At 49.7% G+C, this 18,760-nt stretch overlaps 1 protein-coding gene across 1 annotated transcript in view; it reads left to right on the top strand.

Moving 5' to 3' along the window:
• The window catches only part of LOC119436017 (beta-catenin-like protein 1), a 108,794-nt gene that overhangs the window by 44,070 nt on the left and 45,964 nt on the right, over positions 1-18,760 (top strand). Inside the window, exon 9 of the mRNA XM_037702742.2 lies at positions 722-794. Coding sequence (XP_037558670.1) covers positions 722-794 — 73 coding nt within the window. The remainder of the gene's footprint in view (positions 1-721; positions 795-18,760) is intronic.

Raw genomic sequence — 18,760 nt, 5'->3', positions numbered from 1 at the left:
CATTGCTGTAACTGCTGCATCCCAGCACAAGGCAAGACACCAGTTACAGGCCTGTAGTCTGCCATGGTGTCGTGGACATTTCATTTGGATGACGCAGGAGGACGCCGGATTACACATAACATCACTTTTGGCGCGGCGCTGATTGGTTGAGCAGCTTTGTGACCACGGTCGCGCAACCGCTGTCAGTCACCAGTGTGAGTGAGCCTTAAACGCAAGACCTAAGTGCGACAAGATTCTATTGCACGTGCCAAGAAGGATGGTGGCATGATGTGCGCTGTCCTCCCATGTGTGTACGGCAGAAGGGGGGGGGAGTGAGGGTGCTAAGGCTGAGCACATACGCAGCTCTTGCGCCATATCTCAGGTAATCTGTAGTGGGCGCAAATGCACTATGCATATAACACAGTGCGGACGGTATGGAACAGTTTGTCCTTATATGCACCATGCATTAGTATGATAATTTTATCAGCATGTTGTCTTAATCATGCTTTAAGAGCAAATGGCTGCTCAGAGTTGCAGAATATTGTAATAAATAACAAAAAGTTCAGACCTCTTGTCCTTTTACTTGAGCCACTGATTATTTTGACAAGTTATCCTGATCTCTTCAAGTTGAAAGAATGGGCCTCTAGAGTATTAGGTTGCACTTGTGTGGACAAGCACACCTTTTTTTTTTTTTTTTCGGTTACCTGTATGCTAAACTGATTATTTTGGTATTTATTTCCAGGCCAAGATGCCTTTTGATTCCAATAAACTCTACTGCAGTGAAATTCTCTCCATCTTGCTTCAAAATCATGAAGGTAAGATCGTTTTTTTTTTTTTTAATGCAGTTCAAGTGTCATTTACCCAACTTCTTTTCTGTCATTTCTGCCGCAATTGGATCGGAGTGAAATGCCAAAACTCTTGTATACTTAGATATAGGCACACATTAAAGAACCCCAGGTGGTCAAAATGAAACTATAGGCCCCATCTACACCTCATATAGCCCACTACACCTCGTGCCTCATAATTAGATTGTGGTTCTGCCATGCAAAATTCTAGAATTTTAATTTAATTTTTCTGTAATTTAAATGCTTTAACATACTGTTGCCAGCTGCTGTAGTGATGTGACTGTCCAGACATTCTGTTGCTGAGTTCAAAGTCACTGCGCAGGCATTAGACTGGCACTCTTGCCAGCTGGTATTACTATAAAGCCGTTTAGAAACCGCGAAGTAATGCTAGAATTGGCATGCTTTTAGAACTAGTGATAATAAGAGATTGTGGTGACGAGATACCACATAGACCGGTAAAGTCTCGGCCTTCCGAGAGGGAGAACAAACCGACACACCGAGCTACCTAGGTTGCTCTTGAGTGCCGCTCTGATGCCAAGACGAGACGCAAATGAAGGATCCACTTCTCCGGCGATTCATGCGCCATAGTGAGGACTTGAGATTTTGGTGAAAACGTTCGACAAGTCCATTTGACTGCGGGTGGTAAGCAGTCATGCGAAAGCGTGTCGTTCTGAAAAGTTTGAGTAGTTCATTAAAGAGTGCCGAGTCAAACTGCTCACCGCGATTGGTGACTATTTTGGATGGGCAGCTGAACCTTGCAATCCATGCAGACACGAAAGCTGCTGTAACAGTGGGCGATGAGATCTCAGATGTGGATGTAGCTTTTGGCCACTGTGCATAGCGGTCGATGCATGTCAGTGTGTAGCAGTAACCTTTCGAAGGGGCAAGAGGGCCGACAAGGTCCAGGTGCACGGTGTCAAAACGAGCATCCGGTGGGAGAAAAGACTTGGCAGGTGGAATCGGGTGACGCAGGATCTTGAATGTTGACACGACATACAGCAGCAAACCAGTCGCGAACTTGCGCGTTTAGTGGAAGCCAAACGAAACGACTGGAAAGATGCTTCTGTGTCGCATGTATTCCAGGATGCGACAGGTTGTGCACAGCTTCATATAGATGTCTGCAAAGGGATGCCAGAATGTATGGTCGAGGTGTGCTGGTAGAAGTGTCGCAGACAACGGACGTACCATCTGGACTCAAAACGACATCCTCCAATTTTGGGGAGGTTGACAAATTCCGGAGAGTACGAAGTTCGGTGTCGTCACACTGTTGACTGGCAAGTAAGTTGACATTGATGATAAAGGGTTCTGACGTCGACGTGGAAACGGCATTGATGCGACTCAGAACGTCAGCTGGAATGTTGTCAGTGCCCTTGATATGACGAAATGTTGTTGTAAACTCTGAGATGTAGGAAAGGTGTCGACTCTCGCGGGGCGAGTAACGGGACGCTGAATGGTTCATTGCGTGTGCACAGTGTTTTGGTTTGTCAAAACAGTAAATGCACGGCCGTCGAGGAAATGGCGAATATGTATGATAGCCAGGTCAACGGCGAGTAGTTCACGGCCGAACATGCTGTAGCGGGACTGTGCAGGCTTCAGTTTCTTGGAGAAAAGGCAAGTGGATGCCACGCATTGTTGATGAATTGCTGCAGAATGGTGCCGACTGAAGTGTTTGAAGCGTCTGTCATCATAGCAATGAGCATGTCTGGCTTTGGGTGTCTGAGCAGCGTGGCATCGGCGATGGCAGACTTGATACAGTATAGACCACTTATAACGTAACTGCTTGTAGTGCAGGACCGGATATAGTGCGGTCTTTTCAGACTCCCGTTAATTTTCCCATAGCACTCTATGTATACACGTATCGCTTATATTGCAGTTGCGGGAAACTAAATACCGGTTACAGTGCAGCTGCCTGGGAGTACGGAAGTCAGCGGAGACGGCGAATGCTCCCCTCAAACGGATGCCTTTCTTCCTCTTTCTTCGAGGAAGAAAGAGAGACGAAGTGGAGGAGAAGGGCATGTGGTGCGAACGAACAGCCAGTGGCGCTGAAACCACAATCTTGAGTGCGAGTCGTGAAATGTCACGGCGCGCATAGCGAGCGAGGGCCACGAAACTGCCAAGGCCGGCCAACACTCGGTTCACGATAATGGCAGTAAAAGAAACTTCAGGGAGCGGGCGGCGCCAGCACGGCACGGAGAAGGGCGCACGCAGAGACCGTGGAATGGGAGGGAGGAGGGAAGCGGATTTGGCCTCTGCAACTCCACCGCTTCGGTGGCTCCCCTCGCCCTCCCTCATACCTCCCTCACTTTCGACTGTCACCGTGCGCGCCCGCCACCGCTACAGCCGGCCCGGCGCCAGCTCCCCGAAGTTTCGTTTTCTGCCGTTATCGGCAGCGGGCGTTGGCCGGCCTGGGGCAGTGCCGCTGCTTCCCTTTGCACCGTAGCCACAGCATGCAAGGTCAACATGTGACTAGAAAGTAGAGGAAGCATAAAGGAGAAAGAAGGGTTCACTGCCATTTTCTACGCGTGGCTACGGTAGCGTGGCTGAGACGTCGGCACGTACATGCATGTTCCGGCGCAACGCAGAATCGGCGACCTTGCCATTTGAGAGAGGGTAAAATTTCCGCCGCGTTTTTTTTTTTTTTTTTCTTTTTGTTTGCGCATAACATTGAGGGGTCTCTCCTAAGCTTTTACTCTATGGCGGTGCCGCAGCAATGCCGGTCGGAGGTGCCACCGCGTGATTTGGTTCGAATTAACGAGATTTGACTGGTAAATTGAATGCGAACGTTCTAGCCGCATTCCTCGGCTGTCGCATACGCGTGGCGGCTCGGTGCACATGTTTTGCATATATGCGGGCCTTGAAAATTGTTGCTTTGGTTGTAGTGCAGTACCGTTCATAGTGCAGACATTCGCAACTGCGGCGACTTACGTTAAAAGCGGTCTACACTGTACTTGTAAAAGCGTCGGTGGCCTCTTCAGTCCACTCAAGCGCTTGCTTGCGCTTGTTTCCCAGCAAAGCGTTTAGCGGAACCACAAGTCGTGCATAATCGGGAATGAATCGGCGGTAGGAATTGACGAACCTGAGAAATTGGCGAAGCTTGGTGAGTGTTGTTGGTCGTGGAAAGTCTTCGATGACGCGACTCTTGGATGGCAGTGGTCGAATGCCATTATCGTCGATGATATGATCGATGAACTCGAGTTCCGGTCAACTGAATTCGCTCTTGGCGGCGTTTATGACAATTCCTTTACCGGCAAGGCGTGAAAACAACAACCGCAAGTGTTGGAAGATGTTCTTCTACGGAAAAGCTTGCGACAAGAAGGTCGTCATTGTATGCAAAAACGAAAGGCAGGCCTCGAGTCACGGAATCAATAAAACACTGAAAGGATTGGCCAGCATTCCGTAGGCCGAAAATCATGCGGAGAAATTCAACAAGACCGAATGGTGTGGTGATGACAGTCTTGGAATGTCTTCTGCAGTGACCAGTAGTTGATGATAGGCGCGAACGAGATCAATCTTAGAAAAAATTGTCGCACCGTGCGACGCTACCGTGTAGTCCTGAATGTTCAGGAGAGGGTAGCAATTGGGAACTAATGTTGTTTAGTGCCCAGTAAATGCCGCATGGGTGCCAGTCTCCAGTCTTCTTAGGCACCATGTGAAGTGGTCATGCACAGTTACTCGAGGAAGGCCGGGTGATGCCAACTTGCAGCATCTGATCGAACTCTGTGCGAGTGATCTTCAATTTCTCTGGGGACAAACACTGGGGTCGGAAATAGACTGGTGGGGCGGAGGTGACAATGTGATGGCACACATCACAGCACACATCACGACGTGATGTGTGCCAACACATCGGACGCGCCTGCCGGACTGTGTCCAGTCCGGCAGGCGCGTGAAAGTAGGAAACTCGCGTAGGAGCTCGACGAATGGTTCGTCCAAACATGGCAGAAATAGGCGCGATCGGCGATGTGCTTGTTGCTGGGATGCCGGGAACGGACAGCTGGATAACGGTGTCGTTGAACATCGACAAGGAGTCCGTAGTTGTGCAAGAAGTCTGCTCCAATGCATGCACGACGGACGTCTGCAACCAGGAATATCCAGCGGAATGCTCATCGAAGGCCAGGGTTTAGCATGACGGAGCGTGATAAAAAACTGGAATTCTCGTGTCGTTGATGGCTTGAAAAAACGATGCAGGTGGCACTTTTCGGTCAGAGCATTGGACGGGAATAATGATTACGGCAGCTCCTGTGTCTACTATGAACTGTTGTCCCGTAACTCTGTCCGTCACGTAGAAAAGGTGACTTGTGTGTTGGGCCAGACCACTCATCGCTGTTTGAGGTTGGCCAGCCTGTTTCCCTGCCAATCACAGGGACGCCGACACTGACTAGCGTCATTTCCAAAACGGCGCTGGTAGCAGCAAACGCCAGAAGTTGTAAGTCATGTTTCATGGCAGGTGCCTGTGCGTCTTGAATTGCTGGAACTACGGCTGCGTGTGTGACCAGGTCACCAAACTGTGGCGATGGGCAACACGTAAACAGGTAAAGTCTCGGCCTTCCGAGAGGGAGAACAAACCGACACGCCGATCTCTTAGTGTAATATTTTTCTATCTGTCTCAAAACACTATCCCGTGCCGGCGTGTGCCAGCCGCACCTGCCGCCTGTAGATGCGTGCATCTACGTAATTCTGATGCGACGCCAGTGCTGCTGCGCTACAAGATAATAGAATCTTGGTAAATAAAAATCACTCAAAGGCCAGTTGCAATAAAATTTCACTTCGGCTGAATTGATTGCAAATGAGTAGTATGCATATTTGAAGCAACCTTGGCAGAGCTGCAGCCTGGTAATTCTCTAATGATATTTCTTAACAGCCTCTATATAGCAGCCTGCAAACGATGTAGCCAACTGATGGTTAGTGGATATGCAGAAAATCCCAGAACATGGCCTCTGAGATCCGAGAAGTGCGTGCTGCCCAATTTTGGAGGCCATGCCCAAGCACCGTGATGTTTCTCAATGGATCTCTTCAATTTGTTATCCCGGACTGTCCAGGACTGCCCGAGATGCTGTGTACGCAGTGCTCATTGGCTGATAGCACTGCCTTAGGCTGTCTTGTGCAGTCAGGGACGGCTAATCGAAGGGCCCCACTGTTCCAGGTTTGCATTATATCCGACAAGCAGTAATGTTGGTGGTCTATGCAAACAACTAACATGCAGAATTTTTTTAAGTATTTAAAGCCAATGAATATCATTTTGAAAACATGTACTGTTGTAATACTTAGTCATTGTTGTAGTCGATGGTCATTCAGGAAGCCACTGCCATTTGGTGTATATACAATCAACGACCGATTTTCTGAACGCCCGATTTTTCGGACATGCTTGGTAATTCATACGCTTTCATGGCACTGCCACGTACGCCATAGAGTCAATGTATAAAAATGTCTGAAATTTCAGACGCAAAAAACCTTCATCTTATTTTCCACACTTTTTGCCATGAACGCAGGTCCGAAACGGCATTTATCGAAGCCACCACCACCACCATTTTGATTATCTCGAGCCTACTTGAACCGGCACACTCGCACGCAGATCCGCTGGCAGCTGTAGCCACCACGACAGCAACGCTAGGCCTAGCTACTTCGGCGTTCGCTACCAAGCTTCTTTCTGTTCGGTGCCGTGTATTTCATTGAAATGATTCACCGCAGTTAGCAATGGCGCCAACTTCGCCTTTGTAATCCTCGCTAATGTCTTGGAAACTCGGAAAGCACGGCGCGTTGCATAATACTGGTTCCCGAAAGTCAGATTTGCCTCAATACAGCAGTGTTACGCAGTGAAGCATATGCGAAGTATTGCAGTGAAGCATATCTGGAGTGGAAAGGGGCAATTGTCACGGTACACGGTGTATATTCCTTAGTTATACACACGTGCAAATGCCGCCTCGTAGCACAGTGCCAGCACCTCCTCTATTTTTTCAATGCCAGCCAGATGCGGCCGAACCAACCGTTCACCACCCTCTCCGACCGCCCTTTCCTACTCTCCCCCTTCGGCTAGCGTTCACGCCACGGTGGAAGAATATTTAGGTGCTGACACTGCGCACGAGCGAGCGTCCAGATTATGTTCGGCCGTGCGCGGGTGCACTGAGTAGCTCTGCTGCGAGCAGATAGATGGCGCCGCGGCCAGCTGTCCCAGCTTAGCGGCGCCGGTGGCTTGGCATTCCTCTGCCTCCGCTAAATTTTCGTTCATAGTGGAGTGAGTAAATCTCAAAGCGCGAAAAAAAAAATCGTTGTTTCACATTAAAGTGATAAGTGTACCAGGCTTCGCTAACATGGAGGTTCCTTGTGCAGGGCGTGGATGACGTGACACAGATAAATCAGGCAGCACTCAAAGTCCACTGAAGTTACCCTCGCGCGCACAATTTGTTTCGTCCGGTCTAGCCGTTCATCCAAGCATAAAAACATGAAAGTGTTAACCCACGTGCTACCCCTCGATCAGAAGCAAATAGTGACTGCACCAGAAAATGTATTTCGTGCTTATCGCTGCTTCCGTTCACACCCAGAAAACCGTTCAATCATCGTTGCGCGAATTCCATGTGGCCGCGATATTAATTAAGAAATGAAACGACGCAGGCTTGCGATATGCAATGCACTAGAGCAAAGTGGCGGTTCATGGCTAGAACTTAAGATGAGAATGCACATCAGCTATGTAAAAACTCTTTCAAATGGGAATTTATTAGGCGGGACGAAGGCAGGCATCTATCTTGAATTAGAGCATCACTACCAAAGTTTACTGATGAAAACCTGAGCAAATGCCTTTTTTATTCTAATTCCACTTAACATAGACCGTGTATATTATTCATTGGGCTTTCGTCCATTGTGGACTGAGTGGCTCTTGCAAGATCTAAAAAAAAGAGGTGACTTTCTTTTTCTTAAATTGCATATGAGAATGTGCCAATGTAAGCGTGTTTGACAATGCATGCTACAGCCTGTCCACAAATACACTTACACCCACCATACAATTATCCCATAGACCCTTTTTTTTTTTTTGCATAGACACAATACGAAAAAACTTGTGCATGAAGCAGCTCGATAATTTTAATAGGTGATAACCATCCCAGAAGCTTGCGGTCTCATACACTCCCACAATGGAAAAATGTTGTATAAAAACATGCAAGCGTGTAATATACACGGCACGCGCATTGTAAAAAAAAATTCATTAGCCAGGATGGAACAAATTTGAAAATCAGGCACACATCTGCACAGAAAACAGCAGTATTTTACAGGGTGCACAAATATTTCAAAATATGCAAATGTCACGTAGCTGAACAGAACCATAGTAATGTTGTTGCCGTCCCTTGGAGATACTCAGTTATTTTTTACATTCCGCCTTCTTAGATAATTAGTCTTATTTATTGATCAACTTCTCAATTATTATAATTAGATTAAAAGTGTCAATGAGAAAATTGTAGAGCAACATAGAAAACTCTCAATATAACTTTCTGTTGCTCAATACGTGATACATAAAAGTGTTCTCCGAGCATGAAAGAAGCTCACGAATACACGCAAAGTGCCTCGAGCGGCCAGTCGCGCGGCAATATTTCTGTATTCGTGGGTTTCGTTCACGCTCGGAGAACACTTTTATGTATCACGTATTGAGCAACAGAAAGTTATATTGAGAGTTTTCCATGCTGCTGTACAATTCTCTCGTTCACACTTTATCCAATTATAGCATTAAAAAGTTGATTAATCAATTATGAAAATAATTATGTAATTAAGCGGAATAAAAATAATCTGAGTATCTCCAAGCGACGCGGACCTCTAATAAAAGTTATTTCACTCACTCTCCAAGCGACGGCAGACATTACCTTGGTTCTGTCCAGCTACATGACGTTTACATATTTTCAAATCTTGGTGCATGATAGTAAACCACCCACTATATATCTTGTACATGCAGCAAAATTTGCACAAACTACGGTGGCACACAGGAGGTTCTCTCTTCCGCAGCGGCTTTCGAGCTTTATTTGACCGTGTGAGGTTCTTTGGACAGTTTGGAAATAAGGTGGGAATCCTTTTATCGAGCTCTCCGCGTAATATGCCATCGATATCGTATCCTCTAAAAAATAGCTGGTGCAGACATGGTCGGTAGGCGTTAGAGTTCGGTGTGCCCTCAGATTTGCACGGCGCCACTGCTCTAGACGACCGCTGTCGGACGGCGCTTTGAATAAAGGCACAGGCTCCGTGCAAGTCAGGTATCCAGAATTGCAGTTCGGAACGAAGCACTTTCTAGCCATTTCAAACGCCCCTCAGAAGGCCGCTGCCACCTTCGTCGAGGGCCCGTGGCGACAATACCCAAGCACGAGCTCATGAAACGAACGCCAACAAAAATCGCGCCTTCAAAACAGCGCAACCGCACATGCAAGCAGGAAGACGAAGCAGCGGCAGCACGCGCCTTGCCGCCGAGGCTGGGACCGCATACCGCAGCGCCCTCTACGACGACGCCGAACCAGCTGCAACCAAGCCGAACATAATCTGGACGCAAGCGAGCGGCGCTTTCGCGTCTGTTGGGGGAAGAGTGTCAGCACCTCTCCTTATTCCTATACCGTGGTTCACACCTGCTTTACGGTCGTGGGGGAGAGCACCTGCTGGGTGGCACCTCACGACGGAAGTCGGAGGAAGTAAGCCGGACAGACACGGGAGCGTCTACCGCATTTCCTACGAAAAGGCAGCGGCACACGCTCAGACACACGTGCGACGCAAGCAATCGCACCCTGGTAGCATCGCATCGCGGCAACTCACTGAAATAAGATGCACCAACTCCATTGCGGAGCGAGCGATTGCACTGGCATTGAAAAATAGAGGAGGCGCTGACAGTACGAACTACGATACGCCTAATAAATGTACTGGCAGGCCTTCATAGCTATTTCGGAGGTGCCTGTGGCAATTTGAGCCCTTGGGGGCAGTAAAAGGCATGCATTCATGTTTTCGGACGTTTTCGCGGCCCCTAGGGAGTCCGAAAAATTGAACAATGACTGTACTGTCGTTTGTTTTTCCAGTTACAGTTAAGTGCAGTCCACATATAACGATACCACATATAACGATGTATCGGTTATAACGATGAGTCGACCTAAGAGTATCAACTTATGCATTGGGGCTATGAGAAAAAAAACCGTATATAACGATATATTATTCACCGCATATCGGATATAACGATTGAAATTTTGCTTCTGGGCAGTGATTTTCATGCAGAATAATCGTGAAAATTGCGTTCCTACGTTGCCCTTAACCGAGACGGGGCGAAAAGTTTGCCTACGCGAGTTCGTATCTGCCGCCATTACCGCGCAGCGCATCCCGCCCGCGCGCCGATTGCGAAAGCCACGGAGAGCATCGCAAGTTGGTGCAGCGTGCACAAGATGGCGCCAGCTGCTTCACCCCCGCGTCCCCGGCGGTCGCGCGAGCAGAGGGCGGAAGAAAGGCGATAAGCGAAGGCAACGCCTCCTCTGGCGAGGGGCGCCTGCGCTCCCTGCCGCGCTCTCTCTCAACGGAAGCAGCGGCAGGTGCACCCCTTGAGACGAAACTAATTTTGCAAGAGGGGGGAGAAAGCGATAAGCAAGCGGCGCCTGCGCGGCCTATGCACCGCGGAAGCAGCGGGAGGTGCGCCGTCAAAGCGCAAAGCTGCGTCTCTCGAGACGAAGCTGCAAATTTTGCAAGACTTGAAGTACGAGCTCGCGCATTGGATTATATGACGATTATGAAAACCGGGAGCGCCATGATCATGAAGGCTAGAAGCAGTGTCCATGCCGATCAACGGAAAAGGCGGGCTTCGTGCGCCACGACGAAAACCCCATGGGCGAAACCAACACGGTGGTGTCCGATCTCTGGGAGCACGTCGTTACTGACGATGAAATAGGTGGTGCTTCGATGGAGGAGCTTCTGAGTGAAAATAGTGCTGCCTCGTTCTGCGAAGAGAACTTCGACGGGGCGATCGTTGTCACGACAGACGGCGGCGTTGTGCAACGGAGGCGATGACAGCAGCAGCAGTGACGAGACTGACCATTGCCCGCCTTTGACACCGACCCCGAGGTTCAACCAAAGTGCAACATCGTCGATCGAGTCGCTCATTGAATTCATGCACGCTAAATTATGCCGCCAGTGTTCGCGCAGCAGATGGACGCGATGCACACGGCGGTTGTGACTCCGAAACTTCCGCGAAAGCAAGTGCAGATTTTTATTTCAGCGTGCCTAACGAGTGAGACGCTATTTAGAGGTATAAATAAAAGTTTCATTTTTCACGGCCTACTTTATACGACGCCGATTTTTTATCGCAAGTGTCAGTTTCGGTTTTGGGACTGCAAAGGTATATTCGGCTTTTTTTTTTTTCGCAGTCCAGATATAGCGATAATCGGTTATAACGATCGGATTTCTCGTTTTTCTCGATATCGTTATAAGTGGACTGCACTGTATACAAAAAAGAGCACTTCCTTTAACATGTTAAGATCTTGTCAGAGCCACCGATATAAGATGCTTGTGCACCAACTCCTCCGAGTCGTTCTGCACCTCCCTCCGCTCTCCCAGTTTCCCCCAGTCCCCCTTCCCCACGAGACCACAAGTGGCCAAAAAAAGTGTGCCATATTATCACATTGTCGATTTCGGAGATACCATCAATTTTGCATGACTTAGCGCAAGAACCATTAGCATCTATGAGCAACAGCATTCTTGGCACAAAGCCAGGCACACTATCTTATTACAGTGCGGAAACGCTGGTGTCCATCGACACGAAATATTGCGGAAATCAAAGTTGTGGGGTCTCACACGTGTGTGCTCTTGGGACAAAGGAACGATAACACAGTAGTGTAAACAATCAAACGGGCATTTATTGCACCTTTCATACACTAATACACGCTAGCCGAGGAAGTCCGACTCACCGCAACCGGATAGCGAGCGAATATGTTCGCCCCATGCTATGACGCCATCGCCCAGTTGTTCACATGTACGGTCACGAGAACGGTGGTGCGTTCGAACGATCCGTGTTCGTCCATACCAGTGACCTGCTCCGAGCCGGTCTCGCGAAGCGTAGATCGGTGCACGCGCGGGACGTCCGCATCGCTCACCGATACCAAGCCGAAGAGGAAGCGCCCTCGACCTCTTGCTCCCAAGTCACCCCGCCGCTCGGTGGCGCTAGCATCGCGACACTCGTGCCATCTCTCGCAATGCGCAGCAACCAGCCACGACCGCCGCCGGCGCTTAGCCACGTGGAGAAGCCGGATCACAGGAGACGCGAGCTATGCGGGGAAAACAACATCAGGGGATGCGTGAGAGTCACGCATCCCCACATTCCCCCAACCTTAAATCACTACACATACTCCGGCGAAACATGTCACACAGTCTGTCAACGCACTCGTCGCGAGCAAAAGTTAGTACATGTGACAGTGGCCGCGCCGAGGAAATATCCACACGTTATCCACAACATGCGAGCCAACATTGTCTCTGGGGTTCACCGCTGGCGTCCGTTGGTCACAGCACCACCTCTGCAGATTCGATGGCACGACTCCAGCCCAGGACTATGGAAACGGTGACGCAGAAATCGGCACGAGCGACGCTTGCTCGTGCCGAGGCACCCTGCTGGCGATAGCCGCAGTAGCCGTTGGTGACTGCCAGCTCTTTTCCCAGCCGCCGAGGGTTGCGAGCCGGACACAGTGGCCGCCGAAATCACTGCGCCGAACTGGCCACAGGCATCTCCATCGCCTGGGGTAGGCCGAATCACTATGCATAGAACAGTCACGTGGGCGCACGACAAATCAAGGAAGTCCGACTCACCGCGACCAGATAGCGAGCGAATATGTTCGCCCCGTGTTATGACACCAGCGCCCAGTCGTTCACGTGTATAGTCACGTGAATGGTGGCGCGTTCGAACGATCCGTGTCCATACCGGTGCCCTGCTTCGACGCGGGACGTTCGCATCGCTCACCAATCCCAACCCGAAGAGGAAGCGCCCTCGACCTCTTGCTTCCAAGTCACCCCGCCGTTCGGTGGCACTAGCATCGCGGCACTCGCGCCATCTCTCGCAATGCGCAGCAACCGCCGTTGGCGCTTAGCCACACCAAGAAGCTGGATCACAGGATACGCGAGCTATGCGGGGAAAACAACATCAGGGGACGTGTGAGAGTCGCGCATCCCCACAAAGTACATATAGTATGTTCGAAAGGGATCGCCCAAGTATACGACCCAAGTTTTTAAATGTGTTTCTCCGCGCACACATGGCTTGCCTTTGGCCTAGACAGTCCGGGGCCGTGATTTTTTAGCATTGCCTTTTATGCTATTCCTTTTTACGCTTTGTCAGTGGTCGGAGCAATGCCCTGCATGCGTTATCAACGAGATCAGCTGGCCATGAACAGTGGATGATAAGAGTGGCATACAATCGAATGGACAGCATCGCCAGAGGTAGAGGAAAGTACAGTCAACACTAGACTTTGCTAGTTTCAAGGAGCCTCCAGCAGTGTAGCAAAACGAAAATATCAGTATTTCTGCTGGACTCGGTGGCCAAATAACCCACGGTTGTGCAGTCAAGAATGAATTATCGTACACGCTCTGGAAGGTGTCTGAAATTTCAGTCACTCTTATACATTAAGTCTGTGAGGCAAGTGTAGGTGCAGTGGAGTTGTCCCAAATAACCCACGGTTGTGCAGTCAAGAATGAATTATCGTACACGCTCTGGAAGGTGTCTGAAATTTCAGTCACTCTTATACATTAAGTCTGTGAGGCAAGTGTAGGTGCAGTGGAGTTGTCCGAATAATCAAACATGGTCAAATTATCGGTTGGCAACTGTATATGAGCAAAGCTTCGTGGTGAAATTTTAGCTTGCAGCGTGCTTCAAGCGACGAGCGGATGCTCCTTGTGACAATGTATTGGCTGTGTGAAGGAATCCTTGTTATAAAGGGGTGCACTTCGTGGCACCTAAACATTTCCGACAGAGTAAACGTCAGAGTAAACAGTTCACTGTTTATGCACAAGAACAATGGGAAATCTGAGTTTCGAAGCTGTAAAATATTTTAATGGTGCTGCCGCAATGTGCAGGCACAGAGGAATAATAAACCAGCCAAAAGGAAAACGTGCGTCATGTCAATGAGCCTTCACCAGACGCAAAGAAATACCATAATCCACCTTTTGCATGTCCCGAGTGCGCATGCGCTGTACCCTAGCGGTGAGCGCCGAAAACGTTTTGTACGGCGTCTGTGGTTCGTGCAGCTGATGACGCACGCGTATGCAGCATAGTTGTCGAGGACGCGAACTCTATTGTCGGCGCTGTGCCGGTCAAAAACGCAGTATTTGCGCCGTGTTTCGGTAGAAACTTCAGCTGTTCACAGCGGTATTCGGTTAACGTCAGGTGCATCACAATATATGCCTCACACGACACCGATGTCGGTCAGAAGTCGACCTCACGCCGGCGCCAACGCTTGGCCGGCTGTAGTTGTGATACTGTGGCAGTGCGAGACATACATTGTCATACAAGTATGACGAAGAAGCGACCGACGACGCCGACAAAACCAGTGTGCTGATCGCCGTGTGAGCTCCCGACGAGTGAGAACATCGCACCGACAACGTGAATATCGCCGCAAATGCGCTCGTGTATGCATTTATTGACGCCCAAATTGAGTCGAAACGTGCTTCCGACGCTTATATGCACGATTTCCAGCCCTTTACAGCCCTCCACATCAAGTTTGAGGCTGTGTCGATCTCGTTCAGGCAGCTTCATTAGGCCTGACACAGCCTACGAGTTCGTCCGCTACCGGCAGACCTAAAATATAGGATAAGCAAGTACAACGAAGGAAGCTGCTTATATAGTTCGGTACTGACCTTACCGACTTGAAGTGAACCACTCTTAGCATAGCACGATGCACACACAGAGAGTGGGAAGCGGCGACACGGCGCATGCACTGTTCTTGAACGAAGGTGTTGGTCGCAGTCGCCGGCGCTTCCATGAACGAAGTGCAACTACGGAGAGTGTATTGTAGCGTTAGCTACACTGGCCTAGCCAAGCCCGTTTCGCGCGGCACATCAAGAGCTGTGCTGCGCATGCGCAAGGCTCAGTGATGTCACACGGCTTGCGCACCGGAGCCGGCACCTCTTGCGCACTCCGCTGCCGCCGCGCGCGACTCACCGCAGCCGGTCTGCGCATTCCAGAGGAGTGACGTCGTAGCCGTGGTAGACGCACTGGCGCCGGCGCGCGCTCGCTGTGCAGTCGCCGTCTGACACTGCGCTGGAGCCGCTGCGCTTCTGACTGGCGTTTGCCAGTGTGGTATAGCCATGGAGAAGGAGAGCGCAAATTCTGCTCAACAGCGCAGAAGAACGGAGAAGCTTGACTCATCGGATCCCGAAGTAGTTGCCTGGCAATTAGCGGTTGAGCGTAGGAGGAATGAATACATGTGCCACATATTACGTATACCGCGTGTGTCATTGGAGCAGCAGTAAGCATGACAATCAAGCTAATCCTTGACAATCTAGACAACCAGGAAAGCTAAGAATAATCAGCTGAACCTTTGCTAACGCTACGTATATCCTGGCATAGCCGAGCTAAGCCACTGCAACTTTTTTTTATGCTGCCAGATTTAGTAGTTACCGAAAACAGTTTGCCTCTTATGCTAAAGAGGCAGCAAGTGATGGCCCTTTCGATACTGCATCGTAAGCAACAACACCGCTCGTTGCCACGCGAGTACGGCGGGCATCGGCAGTTTCGCGTGAAAGTGCGGCTAGGTGGTCGTTGTCGCCGTTTTCGATGTGCCCAGAACATTCATGCCTTCTCGTCTCAGTGTGATCGCTTCTCATATGTGCATGAGAAGTGTTCATATAAGCTTTGAACATTTCCTCATTATTTCATGTGAGCGGTGCACAGTTTCTACTGTACTTGAAGCGAACAACGAGCGGTGGCCGTACGTGCGCCGATGTAAACAAATGCGCCGTTCTTGCGTTGTATAAATACTCGGGGCGCAGTGTCGCCCCTTCAAAGAGCTATGGCCACTGTGGTCAAGACTCGGCTATAAAAGCAGTTTTTATCATCTTATTAGCGTACATTCAGTACAGGTCTAACAGTGACAAATGCATGAACTCGGCTGCTACATACGATACAGGCTAACCTCCGCTGAGCGGAATCGACCCCAGCTTAAACTTGATGTGGGCGGCTGGTGAGTGCTCACGTTTGGGCATATCAACTTCCGAAGCATGTTTGGACTCATATTCGGTACGAATAAATAATAATAACAGGAATACTAGTGTAAGCGCTATGTCAATCGCGTTACGGTGCGATGTATTCGTTCAGAGGCACATCGCACGGTGACTGGTTTGTCGGCGCAGCTGCACGAAATCCCGTCATCATATTTCGACGACCTGCGGTTGTAAGTCACACCAGAGTGATTGCCGGCCTAGGCATCTTGTCCTACAAGCGGCCACTCACACGAAACGAAAATTACGACGACTGACAAATGCACAACCCATTTCAGCTCGCATCTTGCAGCGTGCCTCTGCGTCCCGCGGGGCCCCGGCGCCGTACATATTGTTTCTCGCGGAGCCCGCTAAGGTGGTGCCACAGCGCAATGCTAACGGCGGATTACTCGAATGTAACGCAACTGCGGTTGCAGAATGAGGGGCGGCTTTCCAGTCACGCAAAACAAAACAAATAAAACCACGAATTTTGCACAAGGTGAACGGAAAAAAAGAAGGGGCACCTTTATTCAAGGAATCACAATCTGAAAAAGAGTTCTCTTCGTTCATCATGGTCGTCTGAAGAGGAGGCAGAGTTTTCCTTGGGCGGTATTCATGGGCAGTCACTTTCGGAGATAGTTTCACTTTTGCGAAATTTCGCGTGGCTGGGCACCAAACGTGTCCGTGACAGTGTTTCTGGCCCTGTGCCAAGCTCACTACCTTTGCACAGTGCCAAGAGCATTGTCAGCTGTATTCTTGAAGTGGTTCAGTGCCGAGACAGGTCACGTCTATCTCCAAAAGTGATCGCCCGAGAATCAAGTCTATTCCGTGCCGTTGAGCTCATTTCGATTGAGCACTTCTTAAAAGACCACACAACCCTTTCATTGGAGAGGCCATGCCATGCTGCAACAATGTTCACAGCGCCCTTTCGTTCAGCTTCGCATTTAAAGGGGGCCTCTCGTTGGCCCCGTCAGCCGTGAATCGTCGACTTGTTTACATTGAGCCGCCGAGTTGGGGGGGAGTTTCCCAGCTCCTCGGCCATCACACTTGCTTATCTCTCAAAGTGGGCATCATACCGAATGTTCTGCATTGCCGTAACGCTGCGAATGAATGGAGTCGAAGCATCAAAGGCCATAGGATACATTCTGGACTGTAACCTTAACTAGTCACAAGCACAGCGAAAGTGCCATCAATTCGAACAAAGAACAAGTCTTTGGTCAACTCTCCTGTAGATTTGAATGAGATGTAAAGGTACAGGTTGCCAACGTAACACTAAAGACCGTGGAATTTAGAATATTTGTTTTAAATTGGTCAATTTTGCCATTATTTGAATGGGATACGAGGGTGTACTTCAAGCAATGAAAATCATGCCAAAACTTGCGGGTCAATCAAGTAAGTACGGTACATTCGCCTGCGAAGGAAACAAATTATTTCAATCCTGCATGTTTGCACGGTAGCCTTTGTGATTGCACACAATGCATGAGTGATAGGCTGGTCAGAAAGCATACCGTGCAATCCCAAAGATTCCAACTTGCCAAATGAGCTACACTCGGGGCTGAGGCCTAAAGCTCTGCTCTTTGGCCTGCAGTGTCATAACAGTGCCTTGTATGACACACTTGTTGGCTCAAATGATGTCTTCCACGTGAGAATGCTTCTTGCACTGTGGGGATTCGTGACTCTCACGCGTCCCCTGATGTTGTTTTCCCTGCATGGCTCCCGTAATCCGGCTTCACCGCGTGGCTTTACGGCAGCCGAGTTGCAGCGTATTACGAGAGATGGCGCTAGTGTTGCGCTGCTAACGCCACCTGACGGCGGGGGGTTAGGCGGGCGCAAAAGGGAGAACGCGGTTCCTCTTTCGCTGGGGATCGGCGACCAACACGCACGAACGCTACGCGCGTGCGCCAGCCCGCCTCACGGGACTGTCTCGCGAGGCTAAGAGCAGGACACCGGTATGGACGAACACAGATCGTTCGCCACCGTTCGCGTGACCATACTCATGAGCGACTAGGCAATGGTGTCATAGCATGGGGCGAACATATTCACTCGCTATCGGGTCGTGGTGAGTCGGACTTCCTTGATTTGTCGCGCACCCATGTGAATGTTCTATTGGTAGTAATTCGGCTAGCATGTATTAGTGTATGAAAGGTGCAATAAATGCCCTTTTGATTGTTTTCACTACTGTGTTGTCGTTCCTTTGTCCCAAGAGCATGTGTGAGACCCCACAGCACACACTAACATTTGGATAGTCGAAAGAGAAGAGAAACTCCTGATTTCTTGCTGCGGTATAGCCTATTTCCACTTCTGACGCCAGTCAGTGTTACTGGGAAAAACAAACCCTTTTTCGTCCTTTCCTATGTAGCAGGAACGACAGTACGGCTCGCAACAGATATTTAGCATCGTTTGTCAAGGTCCTGAGGACCTTTCGAGCTTCTCTGCACAGGAAGAACGAAAAAAAGAGTGGGTAGAGTCGCGAGGAAGACATCACGACGACACATCACCCAGCTTGCCATGTGCCCCCTTACGGCCTCCTTGTGACCGGTGGTACTGCCATAGTGTGACAGAGAAGTGTCGTGACTAGTAAAGTATTAAATGACTCTGCTAATATGTTCGTTTAAGTGGGTTATCAGCAATCGGGTCCTAAGATCACATGCATGGGCTAGACTTAGAGCTGTACAAGCAGCGTTCTGGTCCGCTGGTGATTAACCAACAACAGCGAGTATGTCTACCAAGTCCAAGAATATTCCTAATCCCGCATAAAAAGCTAACCA

The sequence above is a fragment of the Dermacentor silvarum genome, chromosome 1 (assembly GCF_013339745.2).
Source record: "Dermacentor silvarum isolate Dsil-2018 chromosome 1, BIME_Dsil_1.4, whole genome shotgun sequence".
NCBI classification, from domain to species: domain Eukaryota; kingdom Metazoa; phylum Arthropoda; class Arachnida; order Ixodida; family Ixodidae; genus Dermacentor; species Dermacentor silvarum.
Note: the sequence above shows the minus strand (reverse complement) of the source record. Positions and strands in the feature narration are given on the sequence as shown.